This window comes from Corylus avellana, chromosome ca4 (genome assembly GCF_901000735.1).
Source record: "Corylus avellana chromosome ca4, CavTom2PMs-1.0".
NCBI classification, from domain to species: domain Eukaryota; kingdom Viridiplantae; phylum Streptophyta; class Magnoliopsida; order Fagales; family Betulaceae; genus Corylus; species Corylus avellana.
The window spans coordinates 16,044,972-16,068,872 of NC_081544.1; the positions used below are offsets into that span (position 1 = coordinate 16,044,972).

General features: G+C 39.1%; 1 protein-coding gene across 1 annotated transcript in view; it reads right to left on the bottom strand.

The window, feature by feature from the left end:
• Positions 1-7,553: 7,553 nt before the first annotated feature.
• Positions 7,554-23,901, bottom strand: part of LOC132177258 (IAA-alanine resistance protein 1) — a 39,652-nt gene continuing 23,304 nt past the window's right edge. Inside the window, exons 5-11 of the mRNA XM_059589508.1 lie at positions 15,943-16,062; positions 13,848-14,128; positions 13,275-13,427; positions 13,058-13,165; positions 8,038-8,139; positions 7,903-7,947; positions 7,554-7,821 (exon numbers count right to left, since the gene is read on the bottom strand). Of these exons, the coding sequence (XP_059445491.1) occupies positions 7,669-7,821; positions 7,903-7,947; positions 8,038-8,139; positions 13,058-13,165; positions 13,275-13,427; positions 13,848-14,128; positions 15,943-16,062 (962 nt within the window). The 3' untranslated portion in view covers positions 7,554-7,668. The remainder of the gene's footprint in view (positions 7,822-7,902; positions 7,948-8,037; positions 8,140-13,057; positions 13,166-13,274; positions 13,428-13,847; positions 14,129-15,942; positions 16,063-23,901) is intronic.

Here is a 23,901-nt window from a genome sequence, read left to right on the forward strand (position 1 = left end):
CATGGTTGATTGGCTTAAAGAGGGAGATAAGAACACCAAGTTTTTTCATGCCTGCACAAATCAGAGAAGGAAAAAAAATCAGATTCACAGGATTGTTGATGGAGAGGGAAACAGGTGGGAATCTCCAGAGGAAGTGGGTAATGCTTTTGTTACCTATTTCACGAGGTTATTCTCTACTGAAAACCCTTCCCATATGGACACATGTCTAGAGGCTATTGATTGGAGGATAACGGAGGACATGAATGAAAGGTTACTGCAACCTTTCATTGAAACGGAAGTGTGTGCTGCCCTCCATCAAACGGAAGTGTGTGCTGCCCTAAATGCTCCAGGTCTGGATGGATTTAATATGTGTTTCTTCTAAAAAAATTGGGTGACTGTGGGAAGTGAGGTTTGCAAAGCGGTTCTTTCTACTTTGAATTCTGGAGTTATGAATAAAAATCTAAATTTCATGTATATTGCTTTTATTCCTAAGAAGAAAAATCCCCTGTGTGTTACTAATTTCTGCCCTATTAGCCTTTGCAATGTCCTTTACAAAATTATTTCAAAGATATGCAAATAGGCTAAAGAATGTCCTAACACATATTATATCCCCCCTACCAAAGTGCTTTTATCCCGGGATGCCTGATTACGGATAACATATTGGCAGCCTATGAGACTCTTCATACCACGCATTCTCGAATGTATGGTAAGTCGGGTTTTATGGCTGTAAAGATCGATATGAGTAAGGCGTATGATAGGGTGGAATTGAGTTTTTTGGAGGCGGTTATGAAGTGTATGGGGTTTGCTGACAGATGGGTCAACTTAATAATGATGTGTGTTCGTTTGGCACATTTTGCAATCCTGGTAAACGGCATTCCGACAGGTCAAATTTTTCCTACACGGGGGATCCGTCCAAGAGACCCGATCTCACCTTATTTGTTCCTATTCTGTGCTAAGGCCCTGAGTGCACTCCTTACTCGTGCAAATAGAGATTGGGTATTTAGAGGAGTCCTTACATCCAAAAAGGGACCCCATCTCAATCATCTTTTTTTTGCTGATGATAGTTTGTTGTTTTGCAGAGCAGATATTAGCTATTGGAATAGAATGACACATATCTTAAAAAGCTATGAACGAGCTTCGGGGAAAAATTGAATACCACTAAGACGGCGATTTTTTTCAGCCATAATACATCGAGAAGAGAGCAGGCGGCTATATTGGAGATTGCAGCTATCCCGGCCACGCAGCGGTATGACACCTACTTGGGCCTCCCAACTTTGGTGGGAATGTCACGTACTAAAGATTTCAAGCTTATTGTTGACCGAGTACAAAGAAGACTACAAGATTGGAAACTCAAATTTTTGTCGCAAGCTCGAAATGAAATCCTATTAAATGTGGTGGTGCAAGCTATACCGACCTATAGCATGAGCGTCTTCCTTTTGCTGAAAAACTTTATGTTCCAACACAAATTCTCTTATGCAGAGATTTTGATGGGGACATCAAAGTAATGAAGCTCGTATTCATTGGATGAGTTGGAGCCGTATGGGTGCTCAAAAGAATCAGGAAGGTATGGGATTTAGAGATTTTTTTTGCTTTAAGAAAGCTATTTTGGCAAAGCAGTTTTTGCAAAACCCTGATGGTTTGATAGCATGCATAATGAAGGCTAAATATTATGCTAAGGGCCCAATCATTGACTCACAATTAGGGAGTAAACCTTCATTTGCGTGGCAAAGTATTCATGGCTCGCGAGATCTTTTTGAAGAAGGTCTAATTTGGCAAATCGGAAATGGTGAAAAAGCCCGGATTTGGGGAGATAGGTGGATACCCTTGCCGACTACATTTAAGGTCCAATCTACATGTAGTCAGTTATCTAATGAGGCCAAGGTGAGTGTGCTGATTGACAAGGATTCTTGCTGGTGGAAAAGAAATCTCCTAGAAGAGATATTCAGTGAAGAGGAAGTGAGGGCTATCCAGCAAATATCCTTGAGCAATACAAACCAATCGGACAAGCAAATATGGAGAGGAACAGCTAATGGGCTTTTTTGGGTTAGGAGCGCCTATTATCTTGCCAAGGAGATGGAGGACCGGGCAAAAGTAGAGAGCTCTAAAGGTAGGCAATGCAGTGAGGTATGGAAGAGGTTATGGAAATTAAAAGTGCCTAATGCAGAAAAGAATTTTATTTGGCGTGCTTGTCATGATATTCTTCCGACCAAAGATAATTTGATGCGAAGAAAGGTTGTGAAGGATCCGAAGTGCCCCATTTGTGAGCTGGAGATAGAGACGACTTTCCATATATTGTGGGAATGCCCGTGGCAATGGATACATGGGGCGCTAGCAGTACTTTTTTCATGAAAAGTTTGCTCAATGGACCTGCTTTTATCCATGTGACAGAGAAGGTCTTCCAGAAATGTGAGGATATTAAGCTGTTTGTGGGACTGGCAAGGAAGCTGTGGTTTAGACGGAATGAAGTTGTTCATGGAAGCCTGTTTACCCATCCAAATGACCTTGTCCAATCCTCTATTCATGACTATGAAGAAGCAACGAAAAAGGAAGAAATGGGACGTGTAGTAGAGGGGGAAAAGGAAATAGAAGCATGGAAAGCTCCTCAAACTGGTACCTTCAAGACAAATATATATATGATTTAAAATATAAAGAAAAAAAATTAGTAAGAATAATACATGGATTATAATATTGTTAATGCAATTAATGATGCTAATTAATGACATGTGAATTATATTGACATATAATTAACGCAATTAATGACTTTTTTTTAAGAAACTTAAAAAATCCGTTAAAAAATTATTCTTTAAAAAACCGGTTTAGCCTTTAAAAAAAATGGGTTCACACTTCACACTACATGTCGCAATTTTAAGGCACTTCTGGGAAGAGTTTCGGCGCATATATATATATATATATATATATATATATATAAGATTGCTTAAACGAAAGGGTAATAAACACCTTTAAAAATCGGGTGGAAGGACCCCAGGTTGGGTGTGGATGGGCCCCAACAGTGATAACATAATAATAGATTGAGATGGATGTCCCCGGTACATGGGTTCAGAGGGCCCCAATACTGTAAAGAAAATGAAAAGATGTTAAAGGTAACGGCTTAAGGGGGGAAGGCCCAAAGGAAACTACTATTAGGATGAAAGCCCACGAAGCCACGTGGGGGAGAAAGGGCTTCAACCAACTAGCCGAGGAGTGACAACTCCATATAGATGTGAGTGAACTACAGAAATAAGATTTTAAGCCACTTCATTGTGTGTATATATATATATATGATTGAATTAAATAGATTTGATGAATTGCTTTTTGATTTAGATATACATGTATGTACATATTTCGCTGTTGTGGACGTGGAATGTGTATATATATATATATATATATGTGTGTGTGTGTATAGTTGGAGTTATATGATATATGGAAGAAAATGCCTAGGAAAGGATAAGAGGATTCTATGTATACTATTAAACAAACAACTCTACAGTACTTATCTTAGTAACTATACATGATTTTATATGGAAAACGCTTCTTTTATTAAACTCCTAAATAGTAGTTATTATAAGCATATATTAGGAATATTTTCCAAAAGAAGGCTCATAATACAAGGGCAAGGATATCTATACTTACTAAGACTGTGGACTCATTAATATGTCCATATAATTGTAGTAATCCTATAATTACATAGACGTTGATGGAGATCTTGTAGGTGTGGAAGATTGATGTGACTTGTTGACGTAGCGGAAGACTAAGGTAACTAATCAAAGAGCAGAGTATTTAATTCTGCAAGGAGAAGTGTCTTCGTCTTTTACCCAAAAAGATAAAAACAAGCCTACAGGCTAAAAAAAAAAAGACAAAACTCCGCAAATTATTTGAGAGAAAATTCTTTGATTTGATAATAATTCAATAAGTTTTGTTTTACATAATAATCTATCCTACTTATAGAAGAGAAATACTTGTAGAGAAAGTAAACATAATCCTAGTAACAATAATAAACCTAATCCTAATAAGGAAAGGAAAATAATTAATGTAAATCTAACCTTATTAAGGAAAGGAAATAAAGTCCTAATAAAATAAAATAAAATCCTAATATAAAATTGACAATTAGCAGGAATTGTGACAATCTTTCATTTTGTATTTCAATTATCTGAGAACGGATAAAATTCTGATCAAGCGACGCTGCTCCAATATTATTTTTGATATTTTCTTTATTTTCGTTTTTACCGAAAATAAAGGTAAATATTGTCCTACATCAGACACTCCCACTTGAAAAAACTCGTCCTCGAGTTTTCTTTGGGACATGGCACATGCGGCTCCTCTAAAGAAAAGTACTTGGAGAAATCTACATAAATAGCATCAAGACACGATTTTTCCTTTTTGTCAACTTCCACAAAAATTTCTCCAACAATTTCTTCTTGGATGTCATCTTCAGCTTCACAGTTTTCTTCAAAGGAATCGGCAATTTTCGTGGTGATTGTAATGAGTTGCACCTGTGACGGAGGATGTGGTGGTTGTTCTTCCATTGGTGTAGTCGTTGGAACAAGTATTTGTTGCTCCACAAATTGTTTCTCTAACAGCAACTCCAAATTAACAGCATCAACATCCTTTTCACTATAATTAATATTCTCTTCATAGACGGAGCACCTATTTGGAGATTTATGAATATGGTTACGGACATGTCGAATGTGGCTTACATCATCATCAAGGAATCTGTTAACATAAGGATACTGAACGGGTTTCCTTCGGATCCCATAGTCATCCTGGGTATCCCTGTGCTTCCGAAGGGCACGCATTTGCATGCGTTCAAATGTCTCCCACAACTGGCACATCTCCTATTGCACTGTCTGTCAAAACTCGTGAAATTTCGTTATTGAAACAACATCTCTTTCACGAACATCGTCGTTATAGAAGTTGTTGTTGTAGTATAAGTTGGCCATCGAATCCAGATAACGCCAGCTCGGATACCCCATGAATTTGGCTCTTGAAAGAGCCTCTCCCCTACAAGCAGCATTGTTGGAGAAGTTTGTTACCGTTGCACTGATTGGCCATGATCAGGATAAAGCCTGCTTTTATACCAATTGAAGTAGCGGAAGACTAAGGTAACTAATCAAAGAGTAGCATCTTTGATTTTGCAAGGAGAAGCGCCTTCGTCTTCTACCCAAAAAGATAAAAACAAGCCCGCATGCTAACAGAAAGATAAAACTTCGCAGAATATTTGAAAGAGAATTCTCTAATTTGATAATAATTCAATGAGTTTTGTTTTACATAATAATCTAGCCTATTTATAGAAGAGAACTACTTGTAGAGAAAGTAAACCTAATCCTAGTAGGAATAGTAAACCTAATCCTAGTAACAATAGTAAACCTAATCCTAATAAGGAAAGGAAAATAATTAAAGTAAATCTAACCCTATTAAGGAAAGGAAATAAAGTCCTAATAAAATAAAATAAAATCCTAATATAAAATTGACAATCAGCGGGAATTGTGACAATCTTTCCTTTTGTACTTCCATTGTCTGAGAACGGATAAAATTCTGATCAAGCGGCGCTGGTACAATATTATTTTTGATATTTTCTTTATTTTCGTTATTACTGAAAGTAAAGGTAAATATCGTCCTACATCACCCATAGCCATGCTTAGATATCTTCTAAGATACTCAAGAATCTCAAGTTTATGGCGTACTGACTTGAGCTAAGTGGATTCGGCAATGGTTGTCGTTGTACACGGTGGCATACTATTGACGAAGATGGTGGCCAATGGTTGACCAGAAGCAGTAATTGTAGACAATACTTAGGGGCGGTGGCAGCCAGATAAAAGGTTGCCAGAGATGATGGTGATCGAAAAGTGGCTAAAGATGGTAGCAATGGAAGATGGCCGGAGACGGTGGCTATTGGAATCTCGCTAAAGATGGTGGCTGCCAGAAACAATGGTGGTCGGAGATGGGAAAAAAATTGGGCCAACAACAATGGGTTAAAACATGGCTAATGGGCCCTACGAATTTGGCCGCTTTGGTCCGATGAATTGGCCAACAAAAAGGGCTTGGGCCAACAAAAAGCCAAAAGATCAACTAACAAAAAGGGCCATTCTTTTCAAAAGAGAAATGACCTATTGTTTAGGGGTCAAATTAGTTAAACCACCTATATGACTCGTCGTTTACAAAGTGAAATGCTAGGGGTCAATAAGTTACTCATATTTGGCTCATATTCTCATACAAATTCAATAGATCAACCATTAGATTTGTAGGGTTTGTCATTGACTTTTGTGGGTCCACATAAGTCCACAAATTTAATGGTTAATTTATAAGATATGATGGACCAAATATAGATTAAAATGGTTGTTGGAGATGGGCCAACAACAATGGGTTAAAACATGGTCAATTATGGGCCCTATGAATTGGGCCGCTTTGGTCCGATGAATTGGCGGAAAAAAGGGTTTGTGCCAACAAAGAGCCAAAAGATCAACTAACAAAAAGGGCCATTTTGTTTCCAAAAGAGAAATGACCTATTATTTAGGGGGTCAAATTAGTTAAACCACCTAAATGACTTGTTGTTTACAAAGAGAAATGCTAGGAATCAATAAGTTTCCTATATTTGGTCCATATTCTCCTACAAATTCAATATATCAACCATTAAATTTGTGGGGTACACCATTGACTTATGTTAATCCAAATAAGTTAAGTTAGTCAACAAATCAAATAGTTAATTTATAAGATATGATGGATCAAATATGGAGAAAATATTGACCCTAAACATTTCTCATTTACAAAAGAGAAGGATGAAAGCACGGTGGAACATGGAGGCATATGAAGCACGTTGTATGATTGGCAAAAGCTTTTGGTGGCACATGCCACTTCTGATTTGGTTGAAATCAACCAATAAGCTTTCAATATATTCTCAAAAGACAGGGATTCGAAGCAAAAGGATATTGAATGGTAAAAAAACAAAAATTGGAGTCCATAGGGCCAGGTGTTGAAGATTGGTGTTATCCAATGGCTATAATACGATGAAAGAAATCGAAGAGCAATTCAGAATTTGAAAATGGCAACATAATACAATCGAGTTTCAACTGCTAAATCAAAGAGTTACATATGATAAATTACATTGAAATTCAAATTATAGGTACAAAAATAGAAAACAAAATACAAGTCATCCTATCGTTTGGCTGTCGTAAGTAGAATCATGAGCAGCAGCAACAATATCTTCTGATATTTGAATCGTATGTGAGGAGGCTGGAACTTGATAACTTCTGCAAGATAATGTTGCAGATGTAGAAGTTGACTGGATTCAATTGCTGGTGTGGCGTATAAAGGAAACATGTTCTAACACCTTCAAGATCTCTGTACGCTTCTAAAATCAACTAGCGGAATTCAGAAAGCAAAAACCATGCAAGCTATACAAGCTGCTGTGAACAAATAATTGAATAAACAAAAGCATCCAATGTTTGGAAAACAAGGATTGTCCAAGGGCCCACTCAGGGTCCCCTACAAATTTTCCTCGTTTTCCAAGTCATCAATCTCGTTTCTTATTTTATTTTCCTTTTTTCAATTTTTTTTTTTGTAAGCACAAGTCATCAATGTCCACTACTAACACCAAGGATGCTGTTGAATAGACATGAAAGAAAGATCTTACGTTGATACTTGTTTATCTGAAGTTTTTTCAAGGTACATGTCTGACAATTGTTTAACACATTTTCATTCTACAAGGGAAATACAAAGCGCAACAGCCATGCCCAGTATGAGTGAAGTTAAATGGATTGCTGTACATTTCAATGTTGAGTTGCCCTTGTTATTCATTTCTGCAAGCACTCCAACTGCAATGTATATAAATCCACCTGCAGTAAATCCCTGCACAAATAACATTTCCTTGAGATCATGGCTCCCAAAAGTAATCATTAACCAACGCATTCCTTGCCCAATGCTTCTCACCTCAATGAAAGATGACTGACCAGGATCTTGTCCCAAGAGCAAAGCCTACAGTAACAGCAGAAAATAGATTTCTCTTTCAAACCTTTGAGATACTAATAGCAAGGGATTTTGCCATCCCTAGGAAGACAAACTTACCAGTGCAGTTCCTGCTAGTGCCACCAGTGCTGAGAGGAAGTTGAAGAAGAGAGCTTTGGAGACGCTGAAACCAGACATCACAAGAATACCGAAATCACCAACCTGCAAAAGGGCAGAAGAACCAAATGAACCAAGCTATTAACTCCCAAGAACAAAGTATAAAATAATTATTACAACAATATAAAAATGCTGAATAGGACTCAATGGGGGACAAAAATAGGCTTTATAGTATAATAGTATGGCACATTAATCACCAAATATTGTAAATTCAGAGTAGACTTCTTTTACTTCTTTTAATTGTTGTTACACCCCCACGACGTTTAGGGGGTGGCCACAACCTCCGAGGCTCATCTGGGGTGGCTTATTCATAGTAGACTTCTTTTACCTCTTTTAATTGTTGTTACACCACCGCGACGTTTAGGGAGTGGCCGCAGCCTCCCCCATCTCCATCGGAGGTGGCCAAGCCACCCCCAAATCCACCGGGGGTGGTCGCGCCCCGACCTTGGGGATCCACTCCGAGGTGCTCTGGGGGTGGTTGCCGGCCACCCCTGAAATTCTAGGTTTTCCCTTTAAAGAATGGTGGGGTTTTTGGTAATTTTGTTTAACTCCAATTAGAATACATATGTTGTTACCAAACTAAGGAATAAGAATAACTATTCCATTCCACTTTTCTCTATTCCTGGTAATAACTATTCTTTTTCTTAACGGAATACTTAATCCGCGAACCAAACAAGCCCTAAATATTGTAAATTCATAGTAGACTTCTTTTAAGCGCATACAATGTTACAGGGAGCTACAAATCTACTTCAAGCGCATACAAGACCGTATTTTCTCAACCAACATCACAAACAGGAATGCAATCATTTCTAAATTTTATAAATTGAGGAAATATGAATTCTGCCATTCAATACCCTAAATCACGAGAGAGCAGAAGAATCCACAAAGCTTGGATCTGTTTGGCCATCTCTACTGCAAAGTTAAATATTAAACCTGCCAACCCGAGATAAGATGCAAATAACCAACGATGAGTATTTACCTATCACAAAGGACAGAAAGATTCACCTACCAGTTCGGGTTCAACAGCGATTTCTATAGATTCACCTACAAGTGGCAATTGAAGGAACTACAAGCTCAACTTGGCTAAGAAGCTAATAATTTGATTTTTTTTTTTTTTTTTTAGTAATATTGTATATATTAAAAGCGCAGAGGGGCACAACTTTAGTACATAAGAAGTATATAAGAGAACGCCTAGACGAAAGAGAAAATAGAGCAAGGAAATCTGAAAAGCTAATAACAAGAGGAGCTAGGTAAACAGTTGTCCAAGTAAAGAGAAAAAAAGAAATAGGACTTGAGCTCTTCTAAGGTCCTCTCAAGATTATCGAAGATCCTATCATTTCTTTCCCTCCATATACACCACATAAAACAAAGAGGCACCATCTTCTAGACGACCGCACTCTGTGAATTACCCCCGAACCACCAGAAAGCCATTAAGTACACCACATTTATGGCATAAGCCAGGAAAGTCCAAAGCGACTCAAAATGGTGTCCCATAAGGCGCTAGCAACCTCGCCGTGGAGTAGGAGATGATCAACGAATTCCCCATTCAATTTACAAAGGCAGCACCGATTAACCCCAATAAGCTGTATTTTCCTAAGATTATCCAGAGTTAAAAATCTTCCCTAGAGCCGCCGACCAAACAAAGATGGCCACTTTGGAGGGAGCCTTAGTCAGCCAAATACTCTTCCAAGGGCAAGAGGGATTGTCTTCGTATGCAATGATCTTATAGAAAGATCTAACATCAAAGATCCCTTTGCGAGACGGGATCCACCAAAGCTTGTGGCCAGAAGAGCTAATAATACGGGATCCACCAAAGCTTATGGCCAGAAGAGCTAATAATTTAATGAAATGATCAGTTCCCAAAATTGTTATTTCCTCCTCATTTCCAAAATTTGAGAAGCAGCAGTACAGATAGGACCCCCCTAGATGCATTTTCCAAGGATCATGCTGTAGATAACCAATACCGTTTGAAACGAAGTCTCCATGTTGGAAATTCAAGGTCTTCACTTTACCATGGTATGTGGTAATTCATACAAGTCTGAGTAAAAAGTATCAAAAGCAAAAGAGGTAAGCTAGTCTCGATTTCAATAAATCATTAGTACGTTTCCATCAAATGTACCTCAAATGAAATGTGAAAATTTATACCAGAAATTGCAATACCAACTCATACAGAAACAATCAAACTGCCACTCAAAGAGAACCAGTGGGCATATTAAAGGATGAAGACCTACAATCTACAGATATACTCAAAATATACATTTCAGCATCAAAAATTTGAGTCCCATACCCTCCCCCCCTCAAGTCTGAGGAGTGCATGCTACCATGCATCACAGTGGTCAAAAGTCAAGACCAAGGATAGAACTTATGATTATGGAAACCAAGTCCCAGAATTCACCCCAAAATCTAAGCGGTGAATTCTAAAGCATGCATCATAGAGGTAGTAAGGACCAAGTAAAGAATAGAACTTAAGTTACAGAAACTGAGTCCCAATATCATTTCATATTAGCATTCTTACGTCTTCCTTTTATTTTTCAGAGCTAGAGAGGCATTTGAGCACTGGGGAGAGAGAGAGAAGTGTGGGGAAGGGTGGGACCATGATGGAAAATTAAAATTACCAATATAAACACATGTTGCAAAGATAACATTTGCAGCATGAAAATGGTTGATGGTTACTTTGATCAGTGACATAGCAACCAGCCATATGACTACAAGGAAACAAGCATCCACGTGGGAGCCACATGGACAATACATTAACCTGAACCCCAAGCTATGTCTCAAGGCCAAGTAAATGTACCATAATTCCTCAATGTCTCATGCCAACCGCAAGTTGAGCCTTATTTATGCTCGCTTCGCCACCAGACTTAGATGGCCAGAAGAACATCAGAATCTATCCTTCCTCAATTGGCCAAGCAGGAAGTCCCATGATCAAGCCGCAACCAGTTTAGTATTTCCTTTAACAAAGACTAAATCATTGCCTAAAAGGCTCTATTATTCATCAGGCAACACAATTATATCATGAAAGGCCCATAGTCCAAATGAATCCTGCAACAGGCACATCCAAGCCTATGACCATCTATGTGGCTAGACCAGGCAAACAGGGCCATAATCATTAACTATTCACACAGAATTTGGCCCGCGTACATTTTCTTTGCCACCAGACTTGAGCTTCTAAGCTTCAGATCTCAACACTCCTTTATGAGCTGTAAAAAGACTCGAGTGACAAGCACATCCAGTTAAATACCACCCAAAATAAACTTTATGTAGTCAGCCATAAGCAAGCCTGGAATAAAAGAAATTGGGCCCCATGTACCTAATCTCCTCTGCCGCCAGACTTGGCCTTCTATAGCTTGAGCATCCTTCAGATAACGATGAGCCACAAAAAAAGCTCTCGTGAAGAAAAAAGATAGCTTTCTAAACATCCAAAAAATAAACCTCATGCTGTCAAGCAAGCCTGGGATCAACTCACTCACTGTCAGATTCAAATATGTCATACAAAACTCATGGACAGACATGCTAAAATTAAAGTGTTCAACATAGACCCGAAGCCCACTCCTTGGGGAGACGGTCGCAGTTAACTAAGGTTGGGCTTTCTCCACCTTTGTGCTCCTCACTAATCCAAGACATTGCTTGGGAGTTCCTCAGTCATAGTTAAACAAAAATGGGACCCATAGACTCTCTTACTTGTTTCTCTTTAAAACTCAAATTTCTCAATCCCAAACATAAAGCCCAAACCCAAAGTAAGCATTTAATGCCAAGAATAAGCGTTGCTCGCCAAAGCAAACCATACTGCCCATCTCTACACACTTTTCCCCTTTATTTGATGCAAATCATGCAACCCAGGTGCTTCCTACACTACATCTATTTTCTATACATCTAGCGAGGTCATCATGATTTCTCATGCTTCCTATTAGCCTCTTCGGGTCTCTCACCATGGACAAAACCGATTTATGTATTGGGTTAGAGGAACCCTTTATTGCTCCGATTAGAATCCCTACTTTCGCACATTTTGCAGCGCTTAGATGTCAAACTAGCGGTATCACCAGCAAAATGCTACTTCTAACAACTTGATCTCAGTAAAAAAAACCACTCCCAACCTCCTCCATTTCCTCATCCTTCCAGTCATGGACATCTTATAGCCATGTTGCTAACACAAACAACGCGATCATATTTTTAAGCAACAAAGGTCCTCATCCTCTCTATCTTTCCATTTTTCAAGTCCTACCACTCTAGAATCACTTCTCACAGCTAGATCTGCGCACAAAGCCACAGGTCCCTCACTCTTGTCCCCATCTTCATGTGTATGTTATAAACACGGGGAGAAATGCAAGCACAACCAGCTAAGAACAACTACAAAATGTTCCATGGATCATCTCTCTCTCGTCTCCCTCTCCATCCTGCAGTCATTACAGTCAGAACAATTCTAACATTCATAGGCTCGATCTCATCTTCTCCTAAATGCTACTCTAACATCCTCTTACGTGGATCCTATATTCTATTTCGCTCACCCAACATGAGCTCTGTAAGCCCATATATCATGTTTTTATGTCTCCCTCTCCTAGCCTTTTTCTCTTTTGCCTTCCCCATATGCCAAACTGATGCATACTTACTTTGTGCCCTCTTGCTCTTTTGGTAGTGATTGGCAAACAGGATATTCCTTGGATCCAAAGCGACCTCATCACTACCTCAAGGCTCAGCACTGCAGACCTACAAGCAGGCACCAACAATCACTTATCCTTTCTTTAGTCAAAACATGTCTTTTAGACACAAAGTGGCACATGTCAACCCCATCAAAATGACTTCCAATAACCTTAGCTTAGAACAATATGTTACTATTTGTTTGAAAAACATTCTGGGTTCAACTTATAAAGACATTGGTCCCAGAAAAAGGCATATAACATTATACTCATCAAATGAATAAAAGGGAAATTTCATTCAAAATGTATATATAAAGGAGAACTTGAACCTCTTGAGGAAGCTCATGTGCAAGCAAAAACAGAGTTCTAGACCACCCGCCAACAGATCCATAAAGAAGGAAAGCACTTCCTAGAGCCATTCCATCAGTAAAATTGTGCTGTTATATTAACAAGTAAAACTGTGTTATGCGAATCCATAATTTCGTTTCATACTTGCAAAAAATTAATTAGGAAAACGCTAGAGAACAAATAGTAAGGCACACGTACAACACCATCAGAAAAGAGATTGAGATAACCAAACACAAGATTTGTTGAGGATTGAGTGGGTTCTTTCTCTTTCAAATCAGTATCCTCAGTGAAGTTATTTGCAGCAAAATCTACATCGGCTTTATCTTCTCTAGCACCAGCAACAGAGCTTCTCTGCAGGATGAAAGCATGACAGAAAAGGTTCAATATACGTTCCTATAATTCCATCAAAATAAACTAGCCAAACCCCAACTCTGGCTTCTGCACAAGATACTAAAAAGAACGTGCAGGACCTTCATATTTCCAATTTGTGAATTTTACAGATTGAATGTAGGTTTTAAGTCACACTAATGAGAATTAAGATACAGTAAGAATCTTCTATGCACAACAGACATGCATGGATGTTTTATCTGTGTTGTATGACACTGTGACTGGTCAGACAGCCTTTAGCATGAACCGTCATGTCTAATCCTCACCTTGCCTGACCTCAACTCTGGGTTCAACATTCTACCATGTCCAACCAGTGGACTGGCCATAAATCAGAGCGGATCTCATCGAGCGCCCAAACTTACACATAATATACCAACTCCTCACCTTCCGAAGATGTTCATGCTGGGTCAGATCATTTTCCTTCGAAGATTTTTCTGACACTTCACCTGACACTTTTTCTTCAGATGACATCTCCAATGTCTTTCCTTCTTTTCCATCTAAAGATACTGACTGCACAATGTCATGAGAATTATTATCATCCTTCAATATCTTACTGCTCTTATGATGATGGTGGTGATGACCATGACTCCGTGCATGAGCTCCTCTGGAGTTCTCTTCAACATACCTCACCACCTTCTCTACAACAAGAAAAAGTACAATACCAGCTGCAACAACCAATATATCACAATAAGAATTCAAGGTATTGTCACACAAATCTACAACGCCCCTGATAATAAACAGATAAGAAACAAAATCAACAAAAAAACAAAGCAATAGGACTAGATAGAAGAGATTACAACATATAATTATATACTTCTCTTTTAAAGGTAAACACAACCCACGCACTCAACCGAGAAGAGATACAATATATAATTATATACTTCGCTTTTATAGGTAAACATTACCCACGCACTCAACAGAGATTGAACCAATGACCTAAAATGGTACATACAAGCATCGAATCATCTAATAAGACATTAAATAGCTCTTATCATTTTCTTTCTTTTCTTAGGGATATAAATTTTTCAATAGATTTTGAGAAAGCCTTTCCAGTTTTAATTGGTATTGCCTGCGCAAAGAATGCCTCTGCAGCGGCTCACTTGGAGTTTTTTTGTGGTTCAATCAGTGGAACATGAGCTTTGCTAGAGCGACTTATGATTGGGAGATGGATGTCTTTGCCACATTTTAGGGTGTTGTACTCAAGTGGAGTAAGTCAAGGAAGTGAATATAAGCTATGGTGGGTCTCCTCCAAAAGAGGATTGCCTAAGGTTAGATCCTTCTATTGCTCCTTGGTTTGTAGCGAAGGCTGCTGCTTCCCATCGAAAAGTATTTTGGGGATTAAGGCCCCCTTGAGGGCAGCCTTTTTCGCTTGGTCAGTGGTTCTAGGTAAGATCCTTATCATGGATAAACCTAAGAAAGGGGCATGTCATTGTGGTGGATAGATGTTGTATGTGTAAGAAGAATGGGGATTCCGTGAACCATCTTCTTCTTCATTGTGACATGGCTTATGCCATTTGGATTGCTTTTTTCGATCGTTTTGGTTTTTCTTGGGTTATGCTTAGATGTGTAGTCGACCTGTATGCTTGTTGGTGGACTACTGGCAATGTGCAGAGTGCGACTGTGTGGAAGATGGTGCCTACATCCTTTTATGGTGTTTATGAAAGAAAATAAATGAAAAGAGTTTTTAAGACCGTTAAGAGGACTTTGGAGAAGATTTAGTCCTCTTTCTTCAAAACTCTATATCTTCAAACAATTGCTTATGTTTCTCATTTGTCAATTAGTTATAGTGATTTTCTTGTCTTTTTTGCTCCTTCTAGCAAGATGCTTCATCTTGTATACTTCATATTTGCTAACGATTTTGGAAATTGTTTTTTGTGTTTTGATTTGAAAAGAGTTTTTTTATGTGGTAGAAGTTGATAAGTGTGTTTGGAGGGGTCCATATTTGACAAGTATTGTCTGTAGGGTCCACTGAAGAAAATGTTTAGCAAACTTTTTAGTGTTTGGTGTTTTCAAAGAAACAAAAACTAAACATGCTTGTTTTGAAAAATCACACTTTTTTTAAGTGTGGAACCTAACTTCTTGTTTTAAAAAATAAAAAATAAATAGAGAGGTGGCCACATGGCCTGCCCATGCAACTACCTCTTACCTATATTGTCATCGTTGTTATTATCATTATTATTATTGTTGTTGTTGTAAAGCCTTTCTAGGTTGGAGCTATGAACCATAATATTTTTTTGATAAGTAGGTTGGAGCTATGAAACATAATATTTTGACCAGTACCAATAGCAATGGAACCATGGAAAGTATGCAGAAAAAATGTCTACATTTCCTCTACACGAATTTGCTCATCAATCATCAAGACACATTTAGTCATCCATTTAAATCATGTACGTATATATCCATACACATAAACAAGTTGAAACAAGAAAGCATAGTTGACAAGGTTACTAAGAAAAGCATCAACTATATTACTACTAACCAAGGATAGACATTCCTACAGAGAGGTCTTTCAAAGAATGCGAATGTGAAAGATCATGTCCAAGATGATCGTGATGAGCATGATCTGCATTGTGATCATGCGAATGGGAGTGTTGGCCACCTGCAAAAACATAAAGAAATTAATTCATGTCAGATAATAACATAGTTAAACCTTTAACACTTCTTTTTTTTTTTTTTTTTTTTTTCAATTGTTGACCCAAGAATCAACCTAAAAAGGAACAAGCTTTTAAACAAAGTTTAATTAAACTTTTGTAAGGTTCAAAGCTTCATATCAAACATGTTTTAGGCACCAACAAAGCAAAATTGAAAAGTCTCTAAGAACACCGCCAAAAGCAGAAATTTTCAGGAGAGACACACAGAGAGATGATGGAGCAGTTAGTTCTAAAAATGAAGCTGGACATCTCCAAAATAAAATAACGTAGAAATAAACCTAACAGCAATGAGACTCGAATTGAGAAAAGCCTAGTAAAAACCTTCAATGTACCAGTCACCTCAGAAAAAAGTAAAATATGGAGACAGTAGGATACCATTGGCAACTTCTTTTAGCTTTTAGAGAATATTTTACATGAATTTTTTTTTAATAAGTAATCGAAATTCATTAAAACGCAAAAAGGCGCCCCCAAGTATATAAGAAGTATATACGAGAAACCAACAAACAAAAAAAAAAAAATCAAGAAAGTCATTTTTTTTTTTAATAAGTAATTGAAATATCATTAAAAGAGCAAAGACAACCCAGGTATTTTTGTATACAAAAGATACACCTAACCAAAAAAAAAAAAAAAAACCAATAAAAAAAAATGGGAAACTACTTTATCCCCCTCTAGCTACCATCCTTTTTGCAATGTCCCCCAATGTTTCAATTTTTTCAATGTCCCCCCAATCTACCATTGGGGTTGCAATGCCCCCCTTCCGCAACCCAAAATAACAAAAACGTCCTCCACAAGATAAAAACTAAAATTGAAATATTGGAGGAGGGACACTGCAAAAAGGATAGTAGTTAGAGGCGGGTTAATGTAGTTAACCCAAAAAAAGAGATTAAGAAAATCATGATAACTAGACAAACTAAAATAGTCTAAAGCAGTTGTCCAATGGTAAAGAGTAATGGAGAAAAAAGACTATAGTTCCACTATCGTCCTTTCGCAGTCTTTAAAACTTTTATCATTTCTTTCTTTCTAGAGACACCACATTGGATAAGACAGAACCATCTTCCAACTACACTCTGAAGACTACCACACTGTCCTCTCCAACACGCGCAAAGGTCTAGCCCAACACAAACGAAAAAAGCATTCCATAAAGCACTAGCAACAGCACATGAAGTAAAAGATGATCTATAGACTCCCGACTCCACTTACACATACAACACCAATCAACCACTATGACATGCCGCTACTTCAGGTTATCCATGGTGAGGATCTTCTCTATGGCGGCTGACCAAACAGAAAACGCCCCTCTCATGGGCAACCATCCAATGGTATAGGACCTTGAAGGCCTTTAATTCCACCACCGTCCTCTCGCTATCTTCAAAGCTTTGATCGTTTCTTTCTCTTTTGATACATCACATTAAGCAAGATAGAATCATCTTCCATACTGCTTCACTTTAAGGACTACCAAATTGCCCTCTCCAGCAAGTGAATGGATCTAGCACTCAACGAGGCATGAACCATACTAACCCCAAAAAATCGAAGATGGAGTTTCATAAGTCACTTGCTATAACACCCTAAAATTATTAGCAAACTAGGAGAGGAAAAATTCTTTTTTGGCTGAGCTGGGCTTAGAATAAAGTGGTATCTTAACAAGACAACACTCTCCTCTACTACGACAATAACAGGGGGAGCCTCCCAAAAAAACCAAAATCTGTCCCTTTTTCCTTCAATAGCCACCAAAGCATGAGACCAAAAGGAATCAAAGTGTGGGCTTGAGGCCTCTCTCTCTCTCTTTCTCTCCCCACTTTAAAGAGTACTAATGCTTGGGTAATTGTAATTTTGATGATTGTTTCAAGAATTAGCAAATTTTGTAGAGAATTGGACAATTTGGAGGGGAAAACCCTGTTCCCATATATTGCATGTCACGATTTTGTCTCAATTGTGGAGTATTGATGTTAGCTTTGGTTTCAAATGGTTAAAGTGGGTACCGAAATGGGTTGTGATTCTTGGATTAAATGTTGTCTCAAATTGTATGTCGAGTATTAATGTTAGTTTTGGATTCAAATTATTAGTGGGCACCGATGTTGTAACACCCTGGCTCAAACCATGATAATTAAATTTGAAACTTGGAATTAATAAGTGTGGGTAGGAATATTAGAAGTGTAAAATAAGTCAATAACTAACATGGGTAAGGCCACACTTAGAAACATTTTACTGGGGAGTCCCGTTCGAACAGGCTTTTACCTGCGTTTGAACGAGATTTACCCATATTAGAACAGGATATGAATAAGGCCACGTGTTCGAGATTTAAAATCTCATTCGAATGAGAATAGTCATGTTCCTATATTAATAGGTAAACTCCACTCACTAGATTAAAAGGTCAATAATCCTTAAGATTAATAGCTGATATAATCTTCGGAATGAGAGCAATGAAAGTACCTTTTAGACTTCTTTTAAACTTACCTCTAGCATGGAAATCAAGGAAAACATTCATTATATCTTCTTTTAAAACACCCTAACAAGAAGAATGGCATAGAGTAACTGTTAAGGCCCACCGAGGCCTTATTATTGTTCAAAGCTTTCACAACCTCAAAAACCTCACCTTCCTCAAACACTCTCTCCAACCAGTTGGCCTCAACCTCACCAATAGAGTAAAAAAGAAAGGTCACAAATCAAGAATTGTCAATCAGATACGGTCCATATATATTTAGCCATAATTAGTCTTTCTAGTTATGGCAGGTTCTTGTATTATAGCTATAGTATATTGTAATTAATAGGTAGATTTTAGTTACCTTATTTGTTTCCCTAGATTGCTGTAATCACTGAGATACAGCCTGTAATTACCTAGATAATTTCTATATAATACTAGCAACCCTCACATTGAGAGGTATTCAGTACAATTGACATGGTATCAGAGCCAAAATCATCTAAATTAGGGTTCTAAATTGTTTTTCGGAAGTTTCTGTCGAGGGTAGCGGCAGTTTCTATTGAGGGTAGGGAATTTCTTACCGGAAACTACTCCTTTTGTGGTGATTAGTGGCTGTCGGCAGACTCTTTGGAGGTCTGTGAAGTCTGTGGTGTTTCCGGCGATTTCTGGAAGGTCGGCGTGGTGCTGTCGGCGTGGTGTTCCCGGGAATTTGGGGCTGTCGGCGATTTCTGTCGGCTATTTTGGTGTTGTCGGCAATTTCTGTTTGGGTTGCTGACTGATTTGGGTGCTGTTTGGGCGCTATTCTGGAGGTTTTGGGGCTGTCGGCGATTTCTGTCGGCTATTTTGGTGTTGTCGGCAATTTCTGTTTGGGTTGCTGACTGATTTGGGTGCTGTTTGGGCGCTATTCTGGAGGTTTTGGGGCTGTTGACGTGTTTCTGGTTGGTGCTGTGAGCGTGGTTTAGGGATTGCTGAGTGGGTTGCTGTTTGGATTTGGGCTGGCTGTTTGGGCTGGCTGTTTGGGCTTGCTGTTTGGGCTTGCTGTTTGGTGCTGTTTGGACTTGCTGTTTGGATTTGGGCTGGCTGTTTGGTGCTGTTTGGGCTTGCTGTTTGGTGTGGTCAGCAATCAGCAAATTAGGATTGCTGTTTGGCTTGCTTGGACTTGGGCTTGCTGGGCTTGGGCTGTGTTGCTATTCTGGTGGGCTGCTGGTTGGTGCTGTTTGACTTGAGAGGACTTGGGCTTGCTGTCCAACAGATCTGGTGGGCCTGTTACTTCTTTTTCAGGTTGTCTAATTTCTAATTTTTTTTATTTCATTATGTCTTCTAGCGAGACTTTTGGGGTCCGTTTTACTGGAAAAAATTATTCTGCTTGGGAATTCCAATTTCAATTATTTGTTACGGGAAAAGAATTGTGGGGCCATATTGACGGTAGTGATCCAGCTCCTACAGAAGCTAAGGATTTAGCTAAGTGGAAGGTCAAGGATGCACGTGTGATGTCTTGGATCTTAGGGTCTGTTGATCCTCTTATTGTGCTCAATTTGAGGCCCTATAAGACTGCGAAGACTATGTGGGAGTATTTGCTGAAGGTTTATCATCAGGACAATACCGCACGCCGTTTTCAGCTGGAATATGAGATTGCTAATTACACTCAAGGCAATCTCTCCATTCCAGAGTATTTTTCTGGTTTTCAGAATTTGTGGGGAGAATTTTCTGATATGGTTTATGCGAAGGTACCTGCTGCATCTCTCTCTGCTGTTCAGGCTGTTCATGAGCAGAGCAAGAGAGATCAATTCCTGATGAAATTACGCCCTGAATTTGAGGTTACTCGCTCAAATTTAATGAATCGGGACCCTTCGCCATCTTTGGATGTTTGTTTTGGAGAATTACTTCGTGAGGAGCAGCGTCTTCTCACACAGGCTACGTTTCAGCACGATTCCAATCCAAATCCAGTAGCCTATGCAGCCTATGGGAAAGGGAAAGGTAAGGATATGCGCAAGGTCCAGTGTTTTAGCTGTAAGGAGTATGGTCATATTGCCGCCAATTGTGCAAAGAAATCTTGCAATTACTGTAAAAAACCGGGCCACTTTATCAAAGAATGTCCCACTCGGCCTCAGAATCGTCAAGCTACTGCTTATCAGGCTACAATAAACACCTCTGCTGCTCCAGTGATGTCCTCAGCCTCTTCTTCTGCGGCCGGATCAGCTGTTCTTACTCCTGAAATGGTCCAGCAGATGATTATGTCAGCCTTTTCTGCCTTAGGGCTCCAAGGTAATGGTACTATTTTATCTAAGTCTTGGCTTATTGATTCTGCAGCATCCAATCATATGACCAGATCGTCTGATACTCTTTGCAATGTTCGTCCATATCATGGTTCATCTCATATTCAAGTAGCTAATGGAAGTCATTTAGCTATTAATGAAGTAGGAGATATTAATCCTTCATTCAGAGATGTTTATGTCTCTCCTGGCCTTTCTAATAGTCTTATTTCAGTTGGCCAGTTAGTTGAAAAAAACTATGATGTCCATTTCTCTCGTGATGGTTGTCTTGTGCAGGATCAGGTGTCGGGGAAGATACTCGCGAAGGGGCCTAAAGTTGGCAGACTATTTCCACTGCACTTTTCAATTCCTAGTTGTTTATCTTTGGCTTGTAGGACAGTTAATACTCCGAACGAAGTATGGCACAAACGTTTGGGTCATCCAAATTCTGTTATTCTGTCTCATATGTTAAATTCTGGTTTGTTAGGCAATAAAGAACGCGTTTCTCAAAATTTGTCATTTGATTGTTCTGTATGCAAACTTGGTAAAAGTAAAACTCTTTCGTTTTCTTCTCATGGTAGTCGTGCTACAAAATGCTTTGATGTTGTGCATAGTGATGTATGGGGCATTTCTCCTGTAATTTCTCATGCTCGATATAAATATTTTGTAACATTCATAGATGATTTCAGTCGATATACTTGGGTCTATTTTCTTCGGGCCAAATCCGAGGTTTTGTCTGTTTTCCAGACCTTTGTAGCATATATAGAGAATCAATTTTCTACAGGGATTAAGATTTTGAGGTCTGATTCTGGTGGAGAATACATGTCCCACGAGTTTCATGATTTCTTACGCCACAAAGGAATTATCTCTCAGCGCTCTTGTCCTTATACTCCTCAGCAAAATGGGGTGGCGGAACGAAAGAACCGCCATCTCTTGGATGTTGTTCGTACTTTATTACTTGAGTTCTCTGTTCCTTCTAAATTCTGGGTTGAGGCATTATCTACTGCCGTTTACTTAATTAATCGACTGCCCTCTCAGGTCTTACAGTTTGATTCTCCTTATTATCGTTTGTATCAACAGCATCCTAGCTATCTTAATCTCCATACTTTTGGATGTGTTTGTTTTGTTCATTTACCTGCTCATGAACGTCACAAACTTTCTGCTCAGTCTGTTAAATGTGCATTTATGGGTTATAGTGTTTCTCACAAAGGTTATGTTTGCTATGATCCTTGTTTTGACAAATTTCGTATATCTCGTAATGTTGTGTTCTTTGAGCATCAATGTTTCTTTTCTACACATGTTGAATCATTGCCTGAGATTAGAATTCTACCTTGTTTTGATGAATTGCCTATTCTGCCTGAGCGGTTCAAACCTGGAATTGTGTATACTCGACGTCTACCAACTTTGCCCCTTCCCGAGACTGACCCTTTATCTGAAACTGTTCCAACGACTCCTCCGATTGACTTGCCATCTGAGACAGTTCATGAGTCTGGTCTTCGACGATCTGCTAGGGTATCACGTCCTCCTGATAGGTATGGTTTTCCCCACACTTCCTTTACTGCTACTTTATCTTCTATTTCCATCCCTACATGTTTTTCCGAGGCTGTTAAATATGAATGTTGGCGGAAAGCGATGGATGAGGAACTTCGGGCTCTCCAGGACAATCATACATGGGACATGGTTCCTTGCCCCTCTCATGTTAACGCCATTGGTTGTAAATGGGTTTACTCGATTAAGCTTCGCTCTGATGGGACTCTGGATCGGTATAAGGCTCGATTAGTTGCTCTTGGGAACAGGCAAGAATATGGGGTGGACTATGAGGAGACATTTGCTCCGGTCGCAAAGATGACTACAGTGCGTACAATTATTTCTATTGCTGCCTCCCAAGGCTGGCCACTTCACCAGATGGATGTCAAAAATGCTTTTCTTCATGGTGATCTCAAAGAAGATATTTACATGACTCCTCCTCCGGGGTTGTTTTCTTCTCCATCTACCGCTGTGTGTAAGTTAAAGCGGTCTCTCTATGGCTTAAAACAGGCTCCCCGGGCATGGTTTGAAAAATTCAGGTCTACTTTGCTTCGCTTCTCCTTTGTCCAAAGCCAATATGATTCTTCTTTGTTCCTTTGCAAGACTCAAACTGGTATTGTTCTTTTACTTGTGTATGTGGATGATATCGTTATTACGGGAACCGACTCCAGTTTGATTGCACATCTCAAGCGGAATCTTCAAGACTCTTTTCATATGAAAGACCTTGGTCCTCTTACGTATTTTTTGGGGTTGGAGGTGCACACTGATTCTTTTGGTATATTCTTGAATCAACACAAATATACCCAGGACTTGATTAGTCTAGCTGGTCTTCAGGATTCTTCTTCGGTGGATACTCCTATGGAGGTTAATGTGAAATATCGAAGTGAGGAGGGTGATCTTCTCTCTGATCCTACTGTGTTCCGATAGTTGGTAGGCAGCTTGAATTATTTGACTATTACTCGGCTTGATATTTCCTTCGCTGTCCAGCAGGTTAGCCAGTTTATGCAAACTCCCCGCCATCTTCATTTAGCTGCTGTTCGGCGTATCATTCGATATCTTCGGGGCTCTTCTGGCCGTGGTTTGTTCTTTCCAACTGGCTCTCCTCTTCGCCTTGTTGCTTATAGTGATGCGGATTGGGCAGGATGTCCTGACACTCGGCGGTCTATCACGGGTTGGTGCATGTTTCTTGGTGCTTCTTTGATTTCTTAGAAGAGTAAGAAGCAAGCTCGTGTTTCTAAATCATCTACTGAATCCGAATACCGAGCAATGTCTGCTGCTTGTTCTAAGATTGTCTGGCTTCGTGGGCTTTTGGCTGAGCTTGGTTTTTCTCAAACTGATTCTACTCCTCTTCATGCTGATAATACTAGTGCCATTCAAATAGCTGCTAATCCTGTTTACCGTGAACGTACGAAGCATATTGAGTTAGACTGTCATTCTATTCGGGAAGCCTTGGACACTCGTGTTATATCTTTTCCTCATGTTTTCACTGATCTCCAGATAGCTGACGTATTCACGAAGGCCATGACCCGACAGTGTTGTCAGTTCCTTGTAGGCAAATTGATGCTTCTTGATCGACCAGCATCAATTTG